Genomic DNA, 25,101 nt, shown 5'->3' with positions numbered 1-25,101 from the left:
GTCTGCCCTTTCGTGGCACGTTTTTCACGGAGGAAGATGAAGGCGACGAGGCCACATTAAAGCTTTCTCGTAACGTGACTCCTTTTGTCTCTGATCGCAGGAGACGGCCTCGACAACAGTCTGGCATCACCGGGCACGGGAGACGAGGATGATCAGGACAAGAAGCGGCAGAAGAAACGAGGCATCTTCCCCAAGGTGGCCACAAATATAATGAGAGCGTGGCTCTTCCAGCACCTTACCGTAAGCACACTTACTCCAGATCCTGTTAGATCTCTTTTCTATATGAGCCACATCCAGCTGTGGCCTTTTTTATAGATTTCAAACGCAACACTTTTTCTTCCTCTCTGTAACAGCAAGCCTACATTGATTTCACTTATTGCTGAGATGAATGTTGTCTAACCCCAGCCTCTCCATCAGGCAACAGTTGTTTGAAATGATGCCTCTTTGCCCAGGAATGAGCCCAAGCTAGATTTCCCAAAGGCATCTTGAAACTAAGTTCATCTTTGTTCTATTGTAAGAGCATGGAGCAAAGATGTACTCATGTCTAAAGGTCCTTTTTGAAATACCAGTCCAGGGTTTGTACAGAAATCAACATCAGAAGCCTTCCGTTCAGAGCTCTGTAAGAGGGGGTGAGCAAGTCCCCACGAGGAGAGCTTTACCATTTATCTAAGGTCCAAAAGATACCACTGCTGCTGCCTCCTTAGTTCTTCTAGCTCTCCCAATCTTCCATGTGTTCTAACCCCTCAGTTGTTTAGTTTGTAAAAGGCCCATACAGGTCCTGTACTCAGAGTAATCCCTTCCTTTCCAAAGCCCACCTTTAGATTTTTCAGATAAAAAAGGAGGATAATTGAATTATCCCCTCTCTGTTCCCCATCCCCTTTCAGGCCTAATTTGTTAAGCACAAGTGTTTGCCATGGCAGGATGTGCCTATGAAAAGTGTGCAAGGGGACTTTGGCCTCTGAAAGGCCTATTGCAACACCCAAGCGATCAAGCATTCATCAGTCGTTGAGGGTGTGAAAGGAGCAGGATTATGTTTTGTCAGACGTTGCAGTGTGAGGCCCGCGGTTGGAAGGCCGTTGGTGGGTAGGAGGGTGTTTCTGTCCACTGCTAGCTGTAGCCTCCTGCTTTTGTCGTCCATTCTGAAGACCCTTAAAAGATCCCCTTCTGAGGGAGCTATAGAGAAAGCAGCTGTGAAAGGTTTTCGATTCATTATATTATTCATTATCGGCCCATTAGCCGGGCCGTAACTGTTGGTTTCCATGCAACCCCACATTTATCCTCCTTCAAAGATTGATGCCAGAGTTTGAGTTTGGGGAGCAAACCTGGAATATACTGAAGGTCACCAGTGTTGTGTCAGAGTCAACTGAAATAAAGTTTTCTCAATTAAGATAAAAAATTTAATTACATGTTATGTACCTACAAATTAATTATGTAAAAATGCCCCATAATCAAGGTTCCTTGTTTCATTGTTTTGATCCTGCAGCAGGTTTAGAATCCAGTCTTGCACAGTATTTTAAGGATTGTGTATATTCTAGTAGAATAAGCAGAACTTGCACTTTCTGCTATGTCCAGTCCAATGAATGAATTTCAATTCAAGTCAAATATATTTACATAGTCAAATACTACTACTAGTACTCTCCATGTATGGTATAACCCTACTCTTTACAATATTATTTACAGAGACCTAACCCTTCCCACCATGAGCGAGCACCAGGCAACAGTGGCGAGGAAAAACTCCCTACAAATGTCTATAAGACAAAGATACTTATTGCCTCATCAGTCGCTCACACCAACTGATGGCATTTCTGAATAGCCTTGTGTATCCTTAAAAAATCTGTAGCATAAATATGCATATATATGCATCAAATTTCTGAGATCTGCACTTACATTGAGCAGTCTTTCCAGTCTGTTTATTTATTTATTTTTGAGGGCTCTATCTTCACCCCAACCCAGTTGTACTCACCATACCCTGTGTTGTAACCATTAATCTACAAACAATACTCACTTGATTACTTTCATACTGATGAGGCAATGTGTATCTTTTACATACAATTTCTGAGCAGATTTACAGATAGTTTTAGTTTTTCATTGCTCCTGTTTCCTCAGTGCTTTCTCATGGTGGGAAATGTTGGGTCTCTGTAATCAATATTATAAAGAGTGCGATCTAGATCTGCTCTATAAGAAAAGTGCTCTGAGATAACTGCTGCTATGATTTGGTGCTGTATAAATAAACCCGGCTTGACTTGAATTGGTAGTCAAGACGTGTATTTCATAACCCTTTGGAATTCAGGTAGAGTAAGGGTTCAACAGGGTTGATGAAAAACTAATAAAATATGACAGAAAATACAAAATGATTAATTTAGATAGAAGGTGTAAGGTTAAGAGTTCTTTAAATGTTATATTGTGCAATTTTAGTGTTTCTTATTATCATTGATCTTTGCATTGAGGGATTTCAAATTGTGTTCTGTAAACAATGGGTCTATAAATGGTTTTACTTGTTATTGAATCAAAGCAAGTCTCCCTCCGGTGGACATTATGTCACTGGCTTCAGAGCGACAGCCGAGTTGTTTTTTTTTTTTCTTTTTGTGTTTTGGAGCTTTGATTTCAGGGTGGAGCCTAGAGTAATCTATCACTTGACTGTCAGCCACCAAGCTTGTGGAGGGGGGCCGCTTGTAGTCACTGCTGATCTGTGTGTGTGTGTGTGTGTGTCCATATCATCATTTGTGGATTTTTTTGTACACACCACACAATTTTTGGACCTGCTTTCACCAGCGTTGTTTTGCCTCTTTTATTTGTGTTGTATTTGAATGTTTGTGTGCACATGTATATGTGTGTACATATATAAGTGTTACACATTGTTGCATACTGTATAGTAGTGCATGTGCTTGCATCTGTGTATCAACTTTTGCATGCATGTGTTTGCATGCACATTTATGAGTGTCTGTATATGCACGTGGATATACATATGTATGTGTGTGTGTGCACTTAGCCTGAAAGGCAGCTTAAAAATGAAGTGTTTGGAAGCTCATCCTTCACTGATGACCACAGGAGGCGGCTGCTGGCCTGACAGCAGCAGAATGGGACTGGCCCGCAACCCTGCTCTCAGTACATGGGTCACCTCTGTCTGCCATCTGCCGCCCTCCTCCCACTGTCACTCTCACACACACACACACACACACACACAGAGCCAGTGGAGGGACCAGGGCTGGAGGACAGGGAGATGAAGCGGGGTGGGGAGGGGTTGGGGGTGACGGGGGTCCTAGCCTTATCGGGGCCCCAGACAAAAGCCACCATTGTGCCTGTTTATATCCCACCCGATCGTTTGTCAAGCAATGTCAAATAATGTCAAATACTGTCACACAATGGCACGCGCTTTTAGCCTGAAGTGTTCAGGGGCCAAACTGTGGTCAGCCTTGATTTTTCCACACTAGACTTGTGCACTCACTTCCAGGAATGACTGAGTATGGCAGAGACTGGCAGAGAATGTGATTACACAAGTGCAAGAGCCTGCACTTAAGGTTAACCCGGCTCTGTATGCTGAGGCCCCTAAATGAATGCAAGCTGTTCCTGGCTGAGGTCTTCACATTTATTTCTTCTTATTCATTGAATATTCTTCATCCTTTTGTCACTCACAGCACCCGTACCCCTCAGAGGAACAGAAAAAGCAGCTAGCACAAGACACAGGTCTCACCATACTTCAAGTGAACAACTGGTGAGTTGCTCTAAAGCCACATCTGGACATGTGCATTGTCACATAACATCTGACTGCTCTCACATCTGCTCACACATGCACGCACAAGTTGTGTCTTTGCTCTTGAAATGAATTTAATGCATTTTATAAATAGATGTGACTTGTCTTGGTTTTAAAGTACATATTCTATTCTCTTCATTTAGTCAAACTAGAACACACATGCTGCTGGTGTTATTGTGACTTTTCACTGTCCAAACAGCTATTCAAAATTCTTAGATCTCTGATGTGCTCCTTAACTTATCATGAAATTTATCCTTTTCTTGTGTTTGGTGTCACTACATCCATGGCACTTTACTTTTACTATACTTTTTTGACAGTAAAATAGTTCTCAGTAGTTACAGACATACACAAATCGTAACTGTTGGTAACACTTCATTGCACAAGCCAGTAATTCCTAAAAAGTTTCTAGGAAAAAATATATAATCTTGCACTAGTTATAGAAAACAAAGGCATTTAACATTTAAAATGTGTCTGCCTTATTCTGAATATAACAATATATATAATAAGAAATGGCATGCATGGCTTAGACATGTGGTGACTAATAGATCTGTGAATAAGAGAATGAAAAGTGTGATAAACAGCTGAGGGTTCAGGGGTTAAAGACGAGATATCCCACCTCTTCCTCACAGCCTCATTTTACATGTATGACATGATGGATTAAAGCGTGTTCAGGCCGAGCTGCCTTTGTAGACAGCTTAGCTCGAGACAGGTCCAATCAAACAGTCACATATTCTGGATTTGGTTTCAGACGATACAGTCCTGCATGTCATAGGTTCAAGTTTGGATTAATTGAGATGATATTGCTTCGGTGCTCTAATCCCCCTCTTAAAATCCACCAAAGAGTTGCTCTTAAGTGTATCAGGTTTCAAACAGACCTAATTACACGGCCGCCCACCTCTAATCCACGAGTAAAGACGACCACAGGCTTTAGTCGCGGCTCTATCCAACACAAATATCAAAGCATGCAAACTCACCCTGCTGTCTGTTTGCTGCATGTATCAATGGCAAAACATTGGCAAAGCAGTTAGCCTCATCACAGCCTCAGGCTACAGGGCTAAACCCAAATCAATAGATTTTTTTAAGCTATGTGACTTTCTCCTAATGCCCCAGATTATGTCAATAGGAATATTACTCTTTGGATCCCTGGAGACACACAGTGGGGTTCCACTTCTTCAAAAGCTGCCAAATGAAATTGGTGGTTTTTGTAAATGCTGGATATTTTAGATGATGAATGGGACATCATTCTCTTTAAATAAATACAAGTAGACAAGTTAGGGACAGGGCAAGACAGGACAAAGACACACATCTTAAAAGGAAAAGACTGTCTCATATTTTTCTTCATAGCATTTTTAGAAGGGTAAAGATCTCTGTTTTCACTGCTTTTTTTTTTTTTTTTTTTTTTTTTTTACAAATGATTAAGTTGATTCCTGTTAACATGATCTGCACAACATGGATTTAAGACTTTTGAAGTCTGTGTACTACTCTAAACTTTACTTAATAGCTTACTAATGTTTCCCAGAGCTTTTGACTTTTTCTCATGGTCTTCATGCTGCAGCACACTGTCAAAGGCCTGGTAAAAAATGTGAAACTGAGCCTTGTGTGTACAAGATTTCATTTCACATGTTCCAAGATCAAGAATGACAAACATGAAAATGGACTGATTTCAAAACCTTGATGCTTTTTATGTTCATCAGACTTGACAGGACCTTGTTCTTTTTCTTTTCTTCTGCAGGTTTATCAATGCAAGGAGGCGAATAGTCCAACCAATGATTGACCAGTCTAACAGAGCAGGTATGGCTGCACTTCATTCACTGCTCATTGTACTAATACCAGTACACTACTAAAGTCCCAACATGATTTTGCTTTTTTGGGATTGTTGCAGCCTGAAGTACTTGATTTCACACAGCAGCTCTTCTAAAAAATTGTGACGTATGTTGAGATGTTTTTAGGCATTTTTTGCAAGAAACAGAGTCAAGTGACCCCGCCCCCCCCCCCCCCCAAAAAAAAAAAAAGAAGTTGAAATTAAAGCTGAAAGCCAAACCAAAACCAAAAAGGCTCTTTCTAACTTTATTTGTAAATGAAAAAAAAAAAATGCATGGGGGATTGTTATGATTGGTGCAACTCAAGGGATGCTACAATGATTGGTCAAATTTGCGGAAAAATTGCAGTGATCGGACAAAATTGCAAGGTCACACAGAGGTTACAGAGGTTGGTTGAATTTGCGTTAATTGTCACAATCGCAACATCACAACTTCCTGAAGGGACTGACTAATACTTCCTTCCATTCAATAGACTGGTCAGGTCAACCCAAACGCAAACTGTGGTGTCTCAGTGATAAATCCACTGGAACTTGAGATTGGAGGAGATGACTTAAAGACAGTATAAACAGTGAGACAGATTATGTCCAGAGGAGCCAGACCAAAGACTTTTGGAGAATGGATTGCATGAAGGAGGTGATGAATGAGGAGGTGTCTCTGTGTGCAGCGTGTTTGGCTTTGAAGCAGAGTGATTGTAGAACTGACAATCGTGTTTTTCCTCTTCTCTTGCAGTAAGTCAGGGTACAGCTTACAGTCCAGATGGCCAGCCAATGGGAGGCTTTGTTCTTGATGGGCAGCAGCACATGGGTCTCCGACCTGGAGGTAAGACATCTCACACACATTTATCAAACCATCAAGGGAGAAATCTTTACAGTGTGACTGATCATTTTCTGCTTGTGATTGGCTGAGTTTCTCACAATTACAAAATAAGTTTTAAGTCCTCTTCTCTGTACATCCAGTAACATCTCTTCTGCTATGTACTATATGCTTAAAATTTTTATTTTTTCAATTAAAACCATTAAGGCACCAAAATAATGACAAATCAGGTTGACAGCTGACTGTGACCAATTGTTGAAATACATTTTTTGAGTTTCTAAAACTCAAAGATTCCTTTTTTTTTTTCTAAAATAGAAAAGCAAATTAAAGACTGTAGGTTGGCAAAACTTTTTAATGTTTTTTTTAAAGGTCAAGAGTTAAAGTTGGGCTCAAATCTAAAAAAATCTATCACAGTACCTTGCCTTGAAATGTTGAGTTGTCTCAGATATCTTTTACAGTGTAAATTGATTCTTATGTTCTGTAAATGTAAAAATATATAGCCTATGCACCAAAAAATATTTTGCCAACTAAAATTTAAAAGTGGCTGGTCTTGAGTCTCCATAAGCTAGCTATGGATGCCAAATTTTAAAAAGTAATCCTCAGGGAAAAGAGAGAGTCTAATAGTTGTGGCTCCAGACAGATTATCTTTTCTCTTGTTTTGGTCAAACATTGCTCTTTTGATTGTAAAGGTTGCAGACCCCTGTACCGTCTGGTAGATTCTAAAGTAGTTCATGTAGATTCATGAGGTCATGAGTTTTGGAAAGAGACATTGGTTTTAAATTGTTGGACAGGCCAAGCCACCAACCCAAAGCATTGGTATTTGATGATGTAGAAATGAAACCTAACAATCAACTATGTTTCTCCAGAACTGCTTACAGCACCTCTAATATCTGTGTTTTTATGAACCCGAACCACAATTGTGTTACTGTGACAGTACTGAGAGCGCAGTGAGTTGATCCTGGATATACAGAAAGCATTCATCCGAAGAATTCATTGGGGTTTTTTGCAGAATTGTCCAATATTACAAAGTGTTACAGAGACTGATGATAGAGTTCATTTGTGCAAGACATTAAAAAAGAATTGTTTGAAAAGAATTAAAAAGTAGCACAAAGTACAGATGATTTCTCTGGAGGCAAAAACAAGCTTCCCAGTAAAAAATCCTAAGTAATATTAGTCTGAAGAAAGAAGCTAATATTAAGGCATGAAGTATATTCAAGCCATAAGAGGTTATTTGTGTGAGCCAGTTAGCAGCTGTAAAGCAGTTGTTCTATGTTCTGAACGGTCTGTCATCTTGTTGTCTTGTGTTTCAGGGCCGATGGGTGGCATGGGTATGAACATGGGCATGGATGGGCAGTGGCACTACATGTAAATCCACTCCACTGAGGCAAGCCTGGAAAAACAGGGTGAAGTAAGTATTGCAGTCTTTGTCTCTCCTCATTTATAACAAAGAACCATTTTCAGGATTGCCCCATCTCACTCCCCCTCCACTACTTTCACTCATATTTCGACTCTTCTCCTCCCCATCCTTACCAGTGCAGTTAGACTGGAAAATACACTCTGTGACACTGGATGCTTGCTGGAGTGATTTTCATGTTAATGCAAGAAACTGATTGCTACTGTGGTTATATCATTATAAAGTTATAGTTAAAAGCACTCAAATATTCATATTGCTTTATAACAATAAAAAAGCATATAATACATTGTACTGCGCTTACAGCAATGTATCATTATAGCTATAAGAACTCACATACTAGTTTTTAACAGCATTTATAACACATAATGATGCCCATGTGAATAGGCTCATTATAATGCATTATAACAGTAAAATGGTTCTAATGTATTACAGCTATGAGAAGTATAATACACTATGATTCATGCAAAAAATGTCTGTGAGTGACCAGCAATTAGAAGTATTATGATACTTGACTTTTTAAGTAATCAGAAAATGCTTTATAATGTGTTACATTTAGTTATCAGCATTAGTTAGTATGTTTATAATGGAGTATAACACATTATAGACATGGCCATCAGTGTTACAATTATTGTTATAAAGCACTATGAATATTAAGAAACTATAACTATAACTTAACAATAATTATAATTGCTATTAACTCAGTATTACACATTATAAGTATGTTTGTTTTGCATTATAATGCAATATAGACATGGCCAAGTGTAATGTTTATTGTTATGAAGCACTATGAATATTTCTGCATTCTTATAACTATAATAATGCATAGCTGTACAGTCAGAATAATATATTATAAGTAAGTTTATAATGCATTACGATGCATTATAGACATGGGCTTCATATAAAGTTTTACCAAAAAATATGAATTAATAATGTGTAAGTTTCCTGTAAGTCTCACATAGATGAGAATCTGTCTGAGATAAGACACACTAAAGTTCCTCTATACCACAACTATGAGCCATAAATCATGTTCATAGTTCATACAACACTGCATTTTGGTAATTCCCAAACATAAATGTGATATTTTTAGCAATTTGGAATAAAGCTGAGATTATCCGAACTGGTCTATAAAATTATTTTATAGTCAGCTTTGTTCAACTTTGACTCAAAGACAAACAAAATAATAATAATACACATAATAATATGAAGAGATCTGTCTGTCTGTCTGTTTGGGTGAGCTGAATAAAAACAGTGTATGGGAAACAAATTCCTCTCTATTGCTCTCCACACCACTTCCTCTCACCTCTCCATCACTCTATTCCCCTCTTCCTCCATTTTTCTTTTCCTCCATCTCTCCACTCTCAGCAATCTGATTAAGAATCGGGGTAATACTCCCCCTCTTCCACCTCCTCCTCCTCCTCCTTCTCCTCCTCCTCCTCCTCCTCCTCCAGCCTCTATCAGCTCCCACCACCGCTGACAGTTCTCAAATCAAGACGTATCGCCTGCCGGAGGCACCCTAGCACAGAGAATTTTATTTAACACCCACTCTCCACTGCTCAATGAGCCACGCTGTAATGACACTTACCTTGATTAATAGAGCTCTTTATATGTAAATAGGAGCTACATTTGCTTCATTTTTTTTCACCGGGGCCAATTTTCGCCAACACAGCCCCCTCTTCGCTGTCTGATAATTCCCCCGGCTTTGCTAATGAAGTTCAAAGAGCACATAGTGATGCTTCATCTAAAAAAAAACAAAAAAAAACATCTAGATGTGCATAGAGACATCAGCTCTCAACCTGAATAAATGCTGCCTATATATTTTTGGAGAGTATTTAATCTAATTATTTCTCATTGAATGATCATTGACTAGTTACAGTAATAGCTCAGTCCAGCCGGCTGTTTTTGCTTCCCCTAATTTGATCTGTGGCGAGAGCGTATGCTGACTGCGGCAGTAAATCTCCCCAGGACTGCAGCCATGTTTGCAGTAATATGAGGGTTTTCCATGGACGATAAAGCCCGAGCCATAACATTTAACCACTGTGGAATACATGACTAAATACGCAGTATTTTACTCTCCTCTTTGCTACACAGTCACATGCTGTATTATATACAGCACATCCTAACTTTACGTTTGTCAGAGAATATGTAGAAGAGTGCATTTCAAGTGCAATATGATGAAAGAGGAATCAAGATCATCTTTTTCTCAGATTATTAATTTTTTTGCATCTGTTTATTGTAAATAATTGGCAGATAATAAAATAATCTAGTAGATTCTAAATTATCAGCTAGACTTAGCTTTGTGATCAGCCTGCTGCCTACTCAGTGGATTTAATTGCAACACTTTATTTACTTCTATATTATGCAAAAAAGGTCAACAGTGTTCTTGGGGAGGACATGTATAATGTACAATGAGCAGGTTGTTATTGTGTAATAAACCCTTACAGGATGATGCAGGACCCCAACGTAAAGCAGAGACGTCTTGAATGAACCTGAGGGGGTTTATTATTTCACAATAACGACCTGCTCACTGTACATTTTTCTGGTTTTTACATGGTTCTATATCAAGACAAAATCAATAGTTTGACACAAAATATTAACTGTAAAATGATTTTAGTGATTTAACAATGATTTTATTGCTCCTCCAGAGTCACTGATCAAAACTGTGTCCATAGCAATGTTCTGTTCTTCATAACAAAGGTTGGTTGTACAGAAGTAACAAACCTTAGAATGCCACAATTGACCAATCAGAATCGAGTATGTAACAAAGCCATGTAATAAAATGTTTTAATGAACCCACTGGTGGAATCTAATAGATGATAAATGACTTCTTGAAATGCTTCATTCCACTCAAATAAAGTTAACATATTATGAAAACAAAGAATTCTGGGAGTGAAGTTGAACTTCTGGGGGTTTTTAGTTTGAATTGTTTGATATCATTCTGCAGCATGACTTGTATTAATGACAATCACATATGAAACAAAAATATCCCTGAATCATTGATCTGGCTTATCAAACACTTAAGATTTATAGATGCTCTTCACACTGTGCATTCAAAAATATATAGGGGGAAAAACTGTAGATAGTGTGTTTTTTGTTAAAGGTGTCCCGTTTTCTTCTGTATTGTACAAAATATCATGACTTAAATGGACTATTCACCTGAAGAAATCTGTTTGTTTTTTTTTTAGACAAGTTAATGCAATAAAATCAAGCAACATTTCAATTTTTGATTGGCTGGATAGAAGACTATTTCAGAGTTTTAGGAGTCATTTCATGAAAAACTTTTAAAGGGACAGTCCACCTCTGAATCAAACCTATATATTGAGAGATGTCCACCTTGTCTCCAATATAATGGATCTACAGCATTTTCTACACAGAAGGAAGCATACATCTACTCATGGACGAGAGGCTTGTGTTCGTGACTGTACAGGATTTAAACATTAATGATGTCCACCTCGGCTGAGCTGGAACCACTCGTCCATGATGTGGAAGAGTTTGTGGGTGTAATTAGGTAGAAAGAATATAGTTCCTTTATGAATCAGCTCACAACAAGGTGTGTGGAATATTTTGAGTAACCGGGTCATGTTGTTTGGAAAGTAACATTGCTGTTGAGTTTTTAAATGTATTTTTTGGCTCTTTAGCATCACAAGTGTCATCTAGTTCCACTATATTATTGAGAAGGCAGACGGATAAATAACATAACAAGTAAGAGGTCAAATATGTGTTTTTGATTTTTGGGTGAACTGTCTCCTTTCAGAGTTTGTCATGAAACGGCCGAAAAACAACACTGAAATATTCTTCGATTCAGACAATCAAAAATTGAAATGGTCTTTTAGTTTGTTTGTATTAACTCTGTCTCAAAAGGGGTTAAAAAGGCAAGATTGACTTTAAATTCTCTTTACTGTGTGGTTTCCAAAGTTGGGGTTGCAAGATATGAGGGTCTTGAGAAGATAGGAAACATTTCTGCTGCACAAAATTATGTTTCTCATTTCATACTTTCCTCTCAGGCCACTAAAGTTATTCAAAAATAGGAAAAAAAACACCATCCCACAACATTAATTTCTATATTAACGAAGAGTGGAATTCACAGAAAAATAACTCTGAATGAGCTTAATTAAATCATGGAAAGTATTTTCTCATGATTAAATGTCCTTTTTTTTCTTTTGCTTCAATGCACTTGGGTTGGATCAACTTCATTTATTAGGGTTGATTCAACTTATTTATACAGTGGGGTGTGACTTAATTTAGTAGGATTAGTCCAACTAATTTTACAATAATAAAATTACACTGGTAAATGAATTTGATCAAAGCCAAGTAAATTAGTTAGACCAACCAAACTACTGCAAAACAGCTATTTTAAACAGTGAAATATTTTACCTGATTTAATTAATGTCATTCAAAGTATAACTTTCAGATGCAAACATATTTAAGATATGTACACTCTGAATGTTTAAAGGGACAGTTCACCTCAAAATACATACTCTTCCCCAGCCTGTAGTGCTATTTTAACTAACTACATTTTTTTGGTGTGATTAACAGTTTTGGAGATATCAGTCATAATGAATTGTGCTCAGCTTGTGCTGCTCAAAGCATCAAAGTAAATCACTGTCTCTTTCCAAAACTCATGACCTGGTTACTTGAGATAATCCACAGCAGTTTCATATAGGAACTACTTTCTTTCTAGTTGAAAAGTAAGTTCTGGTAAATTCTACTGCAGAAAAAAAGTAGTTCCTACATGAAGCTGCTTACAACACGGCCCGTGAGTAATCGCATTACAATTTAAAAAACAAACAAACTAACAAACAAAAAAAACACTGCTTTTCAGTTTTTCAAATGTATTTTTTGATGTGTTGAGCACCACAAGCTGAGCCCCATTTAATTCCATTGTACTGGAGAGAGGGCAGACATCTCTGCAGCTGATATCTCCAAAACTCTGCAGCTCACTCAGAAATAATCTAGATGGGTAGCACCACAGGTAAGGCAAAATCTGAATTTTTGATTTTTGGGGTGAGTCAGTCAACAGCCTCTCCAAGTCTCCATGGTTGGACTCATATGTCCTAACCTTGTGTCTCTGTCCTCTGTGTCTCCAAGTCTCCATGGTTGGACTCATGTGTCCTAACCTTGTGTCTCTGTCCTTTGTGTCTCCAGGCCTCCATGGTTGGCTCAGGGATCTTCTTCCATCCGGATGTGGAGCTCAGTACCGGGGCTGCCTCTGGAGCCGCCCACGTCAACACCCACCTGAACAGTACACCCACCTGACCCGACCCGACCACTCCCACCTCACCTGCCAGAACCAACACGGTGCGCGCGCGTGCGTGCGTGCGTGCGTGCACGTCTGCGTGTAAGAGGGTATCACCATGGAAACGTTTAAACCTCTGCACCAGAGGCCGCCGACGAACTGACTTCTAAGCTGAGCAGAGACTCTGTGCGGGCGGAGGAGCGTGACGGCTGCACGCAAAGGGATGAAGAATACGGACTTCATGATGAAGAGCAGCAGTGTGACACACACAAACAAACACACAAACACACACACCTCCTCCTCCTCCTCCTCCTTTAAATTATTTATTTATTTTTATACAGCGGCGGAGCGGCGGGGACAAAGACTTTTCTCTTTTTCTTCTTATTCAATTTTTTTTAAGTCAAGAAAAAAAAATCTGCCCGCCCCCTCCGAATGAGACTGTACAGAGAACACACACACACACACACACTTACACAGACACACTTACACACACACACACACACACACACACACACACACACACACACACACACACACAGAAACACTGTGGAATATGTTTTTTGAATTGTCGTGCTGTATAGATTTGTGCTCTTTCTTTCTCTCATGTTTGCGCTTGTGGTCACTAGCCGTTAGAGTGAGCTTCACACACTCATCTTTGTTTTTTAAATTCTAAACTAAAAAAGCAGATTTTTACTGAAGCTTTTCTCTGTTTCTGTTCTCCACGCACTGCATCTCTTTCTCCTGTTTTTACTCCACCTGTGTGAAACTCAACAGACTCGACTGAATTCCGTTTTTTTCGGCAATGTTTGAAATAATTTTATAAAGCACCAAAAACACAGAGAAGAAAAGTCTGCACTAAAAACCAAAATAAAGACTTGATGAAGGATGCAGAGGAGTGTGTGAACGGCTGAGTTGAGTGTTTGTGTTTGGTTCTTTCCATGCTGGAGGAGAGAGGTCGGTGTATGCGGGTGGAGGCAGCGCTGTGAGCAGCAGCAGCTGTAGTTGGTGCAGCAGGTCACGTAGCTGCTCCGGTTCGATATGAGACGGGATTGCAGTTGTCTCGCGTTATTCGATTGATGGTGACAGAGATGATGGATGAGCCGCCGCCGAATTCAGCCAAACCAGAGAGAAACAGCGGTGGAGAGCAGCTTTTACACCACTACTTGTTGTTTTTACATATGTTCTGTGTGTGTCAGTGTATGTGTGTCTGTGTGAGAGAGAATAAGTTGTATAAAAAAAAGTGTGGAAGTGTGGAAAAACATTTTTCCCCTAAAGCTTACTCCTTATCACTTATCACTCCTTATTACTTTTCATCATTTATTTTTCCATTTTACAGTTCCGTCGTTCAGTTTCTTTTTCTCACAAACCGTTCGCAGAACCCTAACAAACAAAACAAAACAAATTAAAAAAAATATATTTGTTCATTTGGAATAAATTCCTTCGTTTTCAGTGTCAGTTCGCATAATATTTTTTTTCAGGGGATCTTCTCTCCGTTTGCATGGCAGGAGAAAATAAATATGCTAAAAACAGAAATAATAAATAAATAAATGAATAAATGAAGGCGGCGAAGTGCTCATTTATCACTGTCATGCTGTAACGATCCTCTGTGGTTTGTATTGACGAGCAGCAGCACACTGTCACAGAGCTGCACAGGCCTAAATGCACCTTTATCATTATTGATAAATATTCATTTTCATCTTCGACAATCCACACAATGATCAAACCCGAAAGATTTTCACCTCGAAATCTATCCTGTTATTATTATTATTATTATTATTATTATTATTATTATTATCATTATTACTAAAATATTATTGTTATTATTATAATATACTTTGTTGAATCGGACATTTCTAGAGGATGACTGTTAATAATGGGCGCTGTCGCTGTCCTAAAATAAAAGCCGTATTTACCGTATATACATTTAAGCCGTATTCATATGTTTATGTATTAATTAATTTATTTATTTGGACATTTGTAGTAAACTATGGATTACTGCCCTAAATAGAATTATCGCTGAAAGGACATAATGTTTAGGGCCAGACTGGTCTGAGCTGCGGGCCTGGTGAGGAACCACCGGGCCTCCGGGGTGTCTGTTTGAGCTCGTTCCACTTCATTTCTTCAGACGTAAAATATAGAAAAATAATAAGAATATAGAGGCTCGTAATTATTGTTATTATACAACTATTTTCAGAGTGGGGAAATACGAAATTTAACCTCAGGCAATCGAATACAGCCTCAGCAAGACCACGGAATCATCTGCAGTTTTAACGAAACTAACATTACTGGGCTGGATTTTACCTGCGCACTGCGCTATCTTCCAAACGATTTCCCAGTTCATTATTAAATTGCAAAACAGCAGAAGTCTGCAGCTTCCTCTCATTTTCCTTCTTTGCATCACATTCTCAGCGGACAAAACACCGTTCACAGGTCAGATTCTTTGGCAAATAACCTTCATCTTATTGTGCGCAGCACAAAGGGAAACTGCAGAAGAAACCGCGGCTCACAGGACAAACAGCGATGAAAACGGAGTGATTTTCTCTCGTTGGTTCTCTTGCAGCGCACAGAGCGCTCTCTAACAGGCCTAATTCATTCATTGAGCTCTGCGCGGTGCAAGAGGAGATAAATGCGTTCTGAAGGCTGCCGGAAACGCGCGCGTGTCTCTATGAAATATGGGTCAGAGCTCCCGCAGTCACAGAGCTGCAGCACATCATGCACAAACTCACAACCCTCCAACACAACAACAACACACCACACATGTAGGCTATCGAATAATTCAGCCTCAAATACATCAGGAATATCAACAATTCAAATACATTACACTCCTTATCACAGCTGTAATTTGTGATATTAAAGGGATATTCTAATGTCAAGATAAGAAAAGATAATTCGATCCAGGGGGAAATATATGTGGTACAGCAGAACAGATAAATAGAGAAACTTAAAAAAAATCACACAAAAAAACCCGCAATATTGTACAATAAGGTCTTAAAACTCGATCCACGAAGTCATTTTGACTGTTACATTTTGCAATGTAGTAACTTTAAAAATAAAATCCAATGTAACTGTAGGACTATGACTTTTCCTAAACGTGTGCATATTTTATTTTAACATTGTTATTTTATTAAAATCACAAAATACAAGCATTCTGGCCATTTCTACCTTGAACAGCCATCATATTGACTATATTGACTTGTAACCACAGTATCATTTTATTCCTGCTGTTGAAGATGCTCATCACTGTTGCCTAGCAACTTTTTCTTTTCTTTTTTTTTTTTTTAAAGCTAAAACTGCCCTTTAGTTTTGAGCCAAAATGTAAACGTAAATATGAGATAACAAAAATGACATTTAGTGAGCGGTCAGAATGATATGGCCATTCTAGTCGTTATAGAATTCTGGTAGTCCTGGCGTTAAACTCCAGAGTAGACTCAATATTTAAATTTGACTTCTTTTAAACAACAAAATAACTAAACAAAAACTAATTTATTACTTGGAGGGCATGCTGCAGCTTGGACAATAAAAGATTTTAATTTAATTTAATAATTTAATAGATTTTAATGATGGCTGAATTCCACGTAGCTGCCTCAGTCTCAGGCTCCTGGTATTCATGAGGACAAGTCGAGGTGTCTGCTGGGAAAAAAGACCTATGGTCAGTACTTTCTGTTAATGCAATGTATTGATTAGTATTTTATAGATAGATGTCATAATTCCTGTTGTATGAACCTGTACCCCCCAAAATATTTCCTGTGAAACATGTTTGCCAAGTGTCTGAAATCTCCATCTTCAGCTCCCTGCAGAGTCACTGAGTGCTTGTTATATAACAGGCAGCGAATGAGAGAATACGGGAGAAACTTTCAGTCTAAAATGTAAAAATGTCAAACAGTCTTCAGACCAATGGCCAAAACTATGCCAATAAGTAATAAAACAGGAATTATCAGTAACATTTTCTGTGAAGGTCATGTCAATAACGTCTTATACACATACTCAATACACATTATAATGCATCTGTATGCTTTTTGAAACTCTTTGTAAATGTTTATAGTCATATAAAAGAACTTATAACAAGGTTTATAAAGTATTATAAGTTCTTGATATTATGTAAGTTCAACATTCATAATGCTTTTTAGTTCCATGTCAAAGTGACAAAAGAAAAATGTGAATCCTGTCTTACACATCACATCATAACTATCAGAACTTTAGCCAGTTATATAAGACAGAAATATAAGACTGTTTTAATGTATCACAGGATATTATAAATTCTAAGTTTCTAAAATGGAATAATGTCTCATCAATAATCAATCAATAATATGCTATAGCATGACTTTGTGAGCTTTCACCAAAGTGACAGCACTGTATAAGGATATTAACAATTGGATGAGAACAACACAATAATAAGAATTTATGAGCAGTATTTGCTGGCTGCAAGTAAAGTGTAAGACAAGAAAAAAATAAAAAATAAAAAATAAAAATCGCAATCATCAAAGTCATGTAAAGACTTTATTTTCCAAAATACACAACGTCACATCTTTACAGCAGCCAGTGGCACAAGACTGGGCTGTTATTAGGCAGTCTCCAAAGTCAGGTAAGAAGGTGCAGCAGAGAGTGAAGCAGAGCATCTCTGTGTTGTTATAACTGCCTAAAATCATGGTAGTTATAATGTGCTGTGCAACCCAGGACTCAGATACCTCTTTCAAGCACTGTTGTCACTTTGGCATGGAGCTATTAAGCATTACAAATGCTGAAGATATAGAACATTATGTCCACCACTTACAGATATGGCAAAAGTACACATATTCTGTGCTCAAGTAAAAGTGCAGATATTTGTGCAAACAAAGTACTGATTCAACTTCTCTGCTCAAATAAACATGAAAAAGTACTGGCTCTGAAATGTGCTCAAAGTATAAAAGTAAAAAGTTGCCTTCTGAAGTTATGTTTTTACAGCATTTTCATCTTGTGTCCTGTTACTTTGTTTTTGTCTTGTGTTGTTTTTGTGTTATGTCTTTTATGTCATTTTTGTCTAGCTACATATTTAAGTCAATTTCCTCTTAATATGTGATGGCAGCTTGTTAGGTCTCTTTAATCATTTTTATCTTGTTACATCTTCTTATGTTGATTTTTGTATTGTTACGTCATTTTTGTCTTGTTAAATCTTTTACATAATTTTCATCTTGTTATGCTGTTTCTGTCTTTTCATGTTTTACATCATTTTTTTCTTATGTATTGTTATGTTGTTTTCAACTTTTTATGTCTGTTACTTAATTTTCCTTTTGTTATGTACTGTTAGATCATCTTTGTCTTGTTGTTTATGTCATCCTCATCTTGTTACATTATTTATGCTGTTTTCATCTTGTTCCGTCTGTTTATGTTGTTTTTGTAAAGACAGACAGAAAACAGGGGTTGATGGCCTGCTTTAGGTATATGCTGCCTTTTATCAAAGTGATAATCCTCTTTCTAAAATATAATAATACACTTTTTAGGGGAAACTTAACTGTTAACAATCACTAACACAAATGGAGACATTCAACAAACAAGAGAAGCACACCTGAATGTATTTCATTTTAGTCTCACAGACATCCTCAGGGTCCAGCGTGTTCTTCAGGACGGGCACAGAGACAGAGATGCGTGTAGAGGAGGTGTCCTGTCCTCAGTGGAGCTGGTGATGCTGATGGCTCAGTCCTTACCAGAACACTCATCTTCTCAATCATGTCTTCATCCTGTCAACAAGCCACAGCACTGCATGGTGGAAGAAGTGCTCACATTTTTTGTGTAAGTAAAAGTAGCAATATCACATGGTAACAATACTTTGTTACAAATAAACATTCAAACATTCATTCACATTTTACTTTAAGGCACTACAAGGAACTTTTATATTGTGTTGGTTTTGGAGACCCCTGTGGCAGTGTTTTCCTTCATAATAATAATAAAAAAAAAAATCAAAAATCAAAAATAAAATTATCTTTAGAAAAATCTCCTACAACTTCTTTTAAACTGGCTAAATTGCTCAGTATAACTTCTGTGAAAATGTAAATACTGGCTCATTTTATCTGATTTCAAGGAGAATCTGACCTGGTGGCAGATGTTAAAGTGATAGTTCACCCAAAAATAACCAAATGGCCAATCTTCTTTCTGATGGTCTTGTTTACTTATGTAGGTCATATACAGGCATCAGTAATAAACTGATATTGTTTAATAACCACTGTAGTAGCTTTAAGTACAAAAGTATTATCTGTAAAATGTACTTCAAGTATCAGAAGTAAGTAAAAGCATGTACTAACAAATTCCTATGATAATATAGTAGTATTGTTCATTTAATTTACAGCAATGCTTCACTGATCACACTATGAAAAACTTGAGAAAACTAATGTTTTTCCCAACCTATAATCTTTTGAGGTAATTTAGTTTTCTTCTTTAGATAAACACCTAAATCTTTAAGTCTTAAAAATCCAAAAACTGATTTCTGAGAAGTCAAGAAGTGTTGACGTTGAACTATCAACCTGATTTTTCATTGTTTGGGTTCTTGAAAATTAAATGTTTGCCTTTGAAAATATGAAGCACTTTCACTTTGACTTTACACAATAATATTTGAAATACAAATTTATTTTGTTGCTATTCATTTTTCTTCTTTTTTTCTAAAACACATTTTCTAAGGGGAAAATTTATCTCAACAAAAGACTATAGCTTCTTTAGATTATTTCAAAATTTAAGCATTTCAGTTTGACTTAATTTAGTCATAACAATTACATTGAAATTATGAGCTTTCTCATCTTTTCTTTTACAGTAGTATTTTGTTTGTTAAATCTTACTCTACAAAGTACCTAGCAATCATGTGTCAAATTATTGTAGTGGAGTTAAAAAAGAACATTCGTCTGAGATATATTAAGTATCATAACCTTGAATTACTCAAGTAAAGTATCAGTGCCTCAAAATTGTATTGTAAGTACTGTAATTAAATAAATGTACTTGGTTACTTTCCAGCACTGGGTCACAGACACTGTCCCAGATATCTACTATTGACAACACCAACATCCATTAATACACAACTCCATCTCCTGTCCTCTGGCTCACTCTGCTTTCTTTTTTTCTTCTCAGTCATGGCCTCCAGAACTTTGAACCCAAATCAATGAAAGGATTTTTTTGTTGCTTCTCTGTCAGTGAAAATCGTTCCTGTTGCTCTGAGCAGTGATTTAAATGTCCTCAGCTCCACTGACTAATTCCCTTCTACACTAATGGCAGTAAATGCTGGAGAGGAGAGTGTTGAGTTACACGTGTTCTCTGATCACTTCACCATGCATTTGGTAGCAGGTAGAAGGAATGGCGATAATGGGGTAGACAAGGCATGACCAAACCTCTGGGTCGGCTCTGTCAAACACTGTTTGACATATGTATGTCCTCTCCCTCTGAATCAGCCGCTCTGCTCTTTGAGCCTCTGCCAACATGGATGGACGTTTACTCTCAGGACAGATCACAGGCTGAGCTTGTTCACTGTTTAAATTTGGAATAAGGAGAATCAGGTGCAGCGAGAAGCCTTCGTGTCAGACTTATTTGGAGTGATACATGCATAAGGTCAAAGGTCAGAGTTGAGAAAGTGACCAAAAGGGCACTGTTTAGGCTTCTTGGCCATGTTCGATGTGTCAGTTTCCTTTCCACTCACCCTCCAGCCAACTTTAAAATATCTCATCTCTCATCTCATAGTGACCTCATCACAAGAAATGTCTCACATGTCTGGTACTGAAACAACTTGTTGAGATCTAGAAATTATTTTAATTTTCCGCTTCTGTGTAGTAACACTGGCATCCCCACAAACACAAACCACAGCAGAGGCTAATGAAGGTGAAGCTATCCCCTGCCTTACAAACAGTTTACAAATCCAAGTTTGGCAGTACCTTACAGCAACAGGGTTCCACCAATACTGTTGCTGCGATGGAAGCCTGATACAGATGATTTTGTACTGAATCTGCTGATTGACAATATTCCACAGTGTTCAGAGGAATGTATTCTGTTGTTGAATTAATGACTGCTCTGAAATGTTTTATAACAGTGGACCAGACTGCCATATGGAAAAAACCTGCAGGATTATAACAAACAGGCTAAAGGACACTTCCTGCAGTTGGTGGAGGTGAATCAGACCAATCTTAAAGCTACAAGAAATTCTGTTTGTCTCGCTTTGATATCATCAAATATCAATGCTTTGGATTGAAGGTCACCAATTGAAAGTGCTGATTTCATTTCAGACAGTGAAATTAAAGCCTCACCAAAATGGTTTGAGTGAGTATGTTAAGACTGTCCTTCCAACCAGTGTTTTACATCTCACTGTTTTCCAGTCATTATCTCCTCAACAGAAGAGAGGAAACTAAAGTCCTACGGAGAATATTAAGGGCATTGATTATGTTACCTCTTGCATCCTAAGCAAGTCCTCGACAATTTGAGTTAATTCACATGCAAACACACATTCATTGCAAGAAAAGTTGGTCATGCTGGCTCGACTCTGTTTACTTTTTTGAGAACACATTGAGTGGTCACCTTGAAAACCTTGTGCCCAAAACTTGGTGGATTATGAGAAACAGCTAGTAACACTGGCTCCCAGACATCAACCAAAAAAAAAAACGAGGTTTAGGTCACCTTAAAACAGAACTAAATTCACTTCTGGGCTGTACCGTCTGCACGACTCTCACTTCTGCTGTGTGGGGGAGGCAATCTTTTTCATAGACTTTCTGATCTCCATAGGAATCCAAAGAAGGCATGATGGATGGTCATTCTCACAAGATGGTCCCTGGTCCTGATATGGCAGCTAATTTTAAATTATGGAACTTGCCCTGTTGGCCCTACCACCAGCTACTGTCCATACAGCTATTGCTCCACAGCATTACCAGGTCATCAAATACCAGTGCTTTGGGTTGGTGACTTGGGTCGAGTGTCAACCCACAGTTCTGGTATTTGACGACATGAGAACAAGACTTAATAATTGACTAACTTTCTCCGGAATTGCTTGTAGCAGCTTTAAGATCATCAGTGTTCCATTATTCAAAATTAGTTCCCATGTCCTGTGGTGTCCCCTCTTCTGGTGAAAAGATAATGAGTGGAAAACAGTGATATATATAAGACCCTAGCTGTAAGTACATGCTGTGAATTAACAAAGACTGTGTTTTTAGTGATTGAATGAAGCCACTAAGCCAGTAAGTTTACTTAGATAGCAGGGGCTGGAGCTACTGCAAAAGATGATTGATTTTTTAAGATGATGATTATTAAGAAACAAGTGATAACCAAAAATAACTAGATAAAATTACTTTATTACAATATATGTTAAAAGAGGCCTTGATATAGATTCTAAAAAAAAGTGAACAATACAATACTTAAAAAAACTCAGCCCAACCTGAGCAAAACTAAAGAAACTAAAAAAATGAGCTGAGGCCACTTGGGTGAGGCAGACTACTCAGAGGAGTGTCTAGGGGTGCTACCACTACTCACCGCAAGAGGGCACAGCAAACAACATGGCAATCCTCAAACAGAAAAATGGTGCAATCTATGGTGTCCCAGTGCAATTACTCACACATAAACGTGAAGGGACCTCACCACAGGTGCCTAGCCTCTCACCAGTATGGCTCTTCGCTCCTGAAATAAAGAAAACCCGCTGAAAATAATTAAGAAAACAACAAACAAATATGTATCCCAGCTGGCCTAAACAATATTTACAAAATAACTGAAGACTGGACTAAGAATTCAAAAAAGGGGAACTATGACAAAATAGGTAAAACTGGGGAAAACTAAATTACAAATCAACAGTTCAACAATAGCCTGGCCAGCCAACACATTGCACATGCTTAACAAAACTTAAGTGCAAATACAATTGTACACGAACAGGCTTTTATTGGCACATACTTGGTGTGAGCAAACATTCACAGCCAACAGCAGGGACAGGGCATGAGGCAGGAAAAGAGGGAGAGGAAAGGCCCACAGGTGCCTTATATTGCCTGGCTCTGGTTAGGAGGTTGGAACAAAAGAGGAGTCAGGCCCAGGCTGCATTCAACCTACTCACTCTTCTGCACTGCTGGAGGAGTCCCACCACAATCTACCCCCTGGTTTCTAAATCATCGGTTTGACGATTGACACTCGCCTGGGCCTGAAAACATTAGCAGAAACATCAGGCACAGGTACCTGAGAGTTGGTAGCCCCTATTGCTCTACTCCCTGCAGTCTGGGGTAGGTGATGAAGGTTTGGGTGCCTCCCGGCATTGGGACGGGTGGTCCTTCTCAGGGATGCCTCACTGCTAGCTGGGAAAACATGTTGAGGGTCATCCACAGGGGTAATGGTGTACACTGATCCTCCTACTGCTGGGGCCCTCAGCACCTTGTACACTACTGAGCTCCAAATGTCCTGGATCTTGTGACAGCCTTTAACTCCAGCTTCCTTGAGGTAAATGAACTGACCTTCTTGCAGGGAAGCATCTCATACATGTTGATCATGGTTTTCCTTATGCCAAGCAGCTGCAGCCTCTAGATGCTTCATAGCAGTCTCAAAAGCATGGCGTAGCCGGGTCTGGTGTTCCACTATCCAGTCATGAGTGCTACCGGGTACAGGTTCTGGCACTCTGCCCAAAAGGATATCAACAGGTAACTGAGGATCTCGGCCAAACATCAAGAAAAATGGGGACTCATCGGTGAACTGATATGCTGTGGTGTTGTAGGAGAAGATGACTTGTGGCAGATAGCATGACCAGTCTCTCTTCTTGGTGACAGGCAGGGTGCACAGGAGATTGTGTAGGGTGCGGTTGAATAGTTCACACTGGCCATTACCAGCTGGATGGTAGGGGGTGGTGTGACTTTTCTGGATGCCATATGTACTGCAGAGCTGTTGGATGAGGTTGCTCTCAAAATTCCTGAGTTCCTGAGTGTACTTTGAAAAGACATCTGTCATTACAAGAACATTTTCCATCCCATTTTTGGATCACAGTGAAATCAACAGCAAGTATCTGATTTGGATGTGAAGCAAGCAAATGGCCCATGTAGGCTCGGGCAGCAGGTTGAGTGTCTTTCGATACCTGACAGCGTTCACACTCCTGACACCACTGCTTGATGTCATGATGCATCCCAGGCCAGTAGCATCGCCGGTGGACCAAATCAGTCTTCCTTTCAATTCCTTGATGCCCATGTTCATGATGCAGCTGCTGCAGGACCTGGCTCTTCAGTGACATTGGCAGCTCCAACTGGAGGACCTCTTGTCCCTTGGGGAGGCAGACTCTACGATAGATCACCCCATCTCTCTCCACTATCCGGTCCCATTGTCTGACCAGCACCAGAACTTCCTTGGAGGCCTGCCGACATTCAGCTGCATCAGGGCCTTTCCTCCTGGTCCAAAACCATAGGAATTCATTGATGGTGGGGTCTGCTTCCTGTAAAACATGTAGGTCAGTTTGGGTGTGGCAAGGGAAAGTTGAGATGGTAGTCGAGTAGCCTGGGTTGTCTGATTAGCATCAGCAGCCTGCTGCAATGGCTCAGGGACTGGAATGCCACAGATTACATAGTCTTTTACATTAGTATTGGCCGGGTGCTGCTGGGAAAGGGCGTCTGCGTTCTTATTAACTCGACCATGCCTGTACTTAATGGTAAAGTCGAATGCAGCAAGCTGTGCAGTCCAACACTGTTCTGTAGTGCCCAGTTTAGCTGTGGACAGGTGACTGAGAGGGTTGTTGTCTGTGTAGACCATGCATTTACATCCCAGCAGATAATCTCTGAATTTTTCAGTCATGGCCCACTTAAGGGCCAGGAACCCCAATTTCATTGAGCTGTAATTGTTCATGTTTCGCTCTGTAGGCTTAAGGCCACGACTGGCGTAGGCTATAGGTCTGACCTTACCATCTTGTTTTTGTGAGAGTATGGCACCCAGTCCACTGTAGGTGACATCAACCTCTAGGATGAAGGGCAAGGAGAAGTTGGCATAAGCCAAAACTGGAGCAGACACCAAACTACTTTTAAGGCCTTCAAAGCTCTGCTCACACTCCTCTGTCCATGCAGCCAGTAGACTCTTTCCTGAAGGTTTTTGGGACTTTGTGCCAGTCAGTTCAGCAACTAGGCAG

At 39.0% G+C, this 25,101-nt stretch overlaps 1 protein-coding gene across 1 annotated transcript in view; it reads left to right on the top strand.

The window, feature by feature from the left end:
- The window catches only part of meis2b (Meis homeobox 2b), a 34,958-nt gene extending 21,037 nt beyond the window's left edge, over positions 1-13,921 (top strand). Inside the window, exons 8-13 of the mRNA XM_084738067.1 lie at positions 101-240; positions 3,636-3,712; positions 5,484-5,542; positions 6,301-6,390; positions 7,695-7,792; positions 12,941-13,921. Coding sequence (XP_084594193.1) covers positions 101-240; positions 3,636-3,712; positions 5,484-5,542; positions 6,301-6,390; positions 7,695-7,753 — 425 coding nt within the window. The 3' untranslated portion in view covers positions 7,754-7,792; positions 12,941-13,921. The remainder of the gene's footprint in view (positions 1-100; positions 241-3,635; positions 3,713-5,483; positions 5,543-6,300; positions 6,391-7,694; positions 7,793-12,940) is intronic.
- Positions 13,922-25,101: the final 11,180 nt, after the last annotated feature.

Source organism: Lutjanus erythropterus, chromosome 15, assembly GCF_056507025.1.
Source record: "Lutjanus erythropterus isolate fLutEry1 chromosome 15, fLutEry1.hap2, whole genome shotgun sequence".
In the NCBI taxonomy this organism is placed as follows: domain Eukaryota; kingdom Metazoa; phylum Chordata; class Actinopteri; order Lutjaniformes; family Lutjanidae; genus Lutjanus; species Lutjanus erythropterus.
This window is presented reverse-complemented; position numbering and strand designations above follow the sequence as displayed.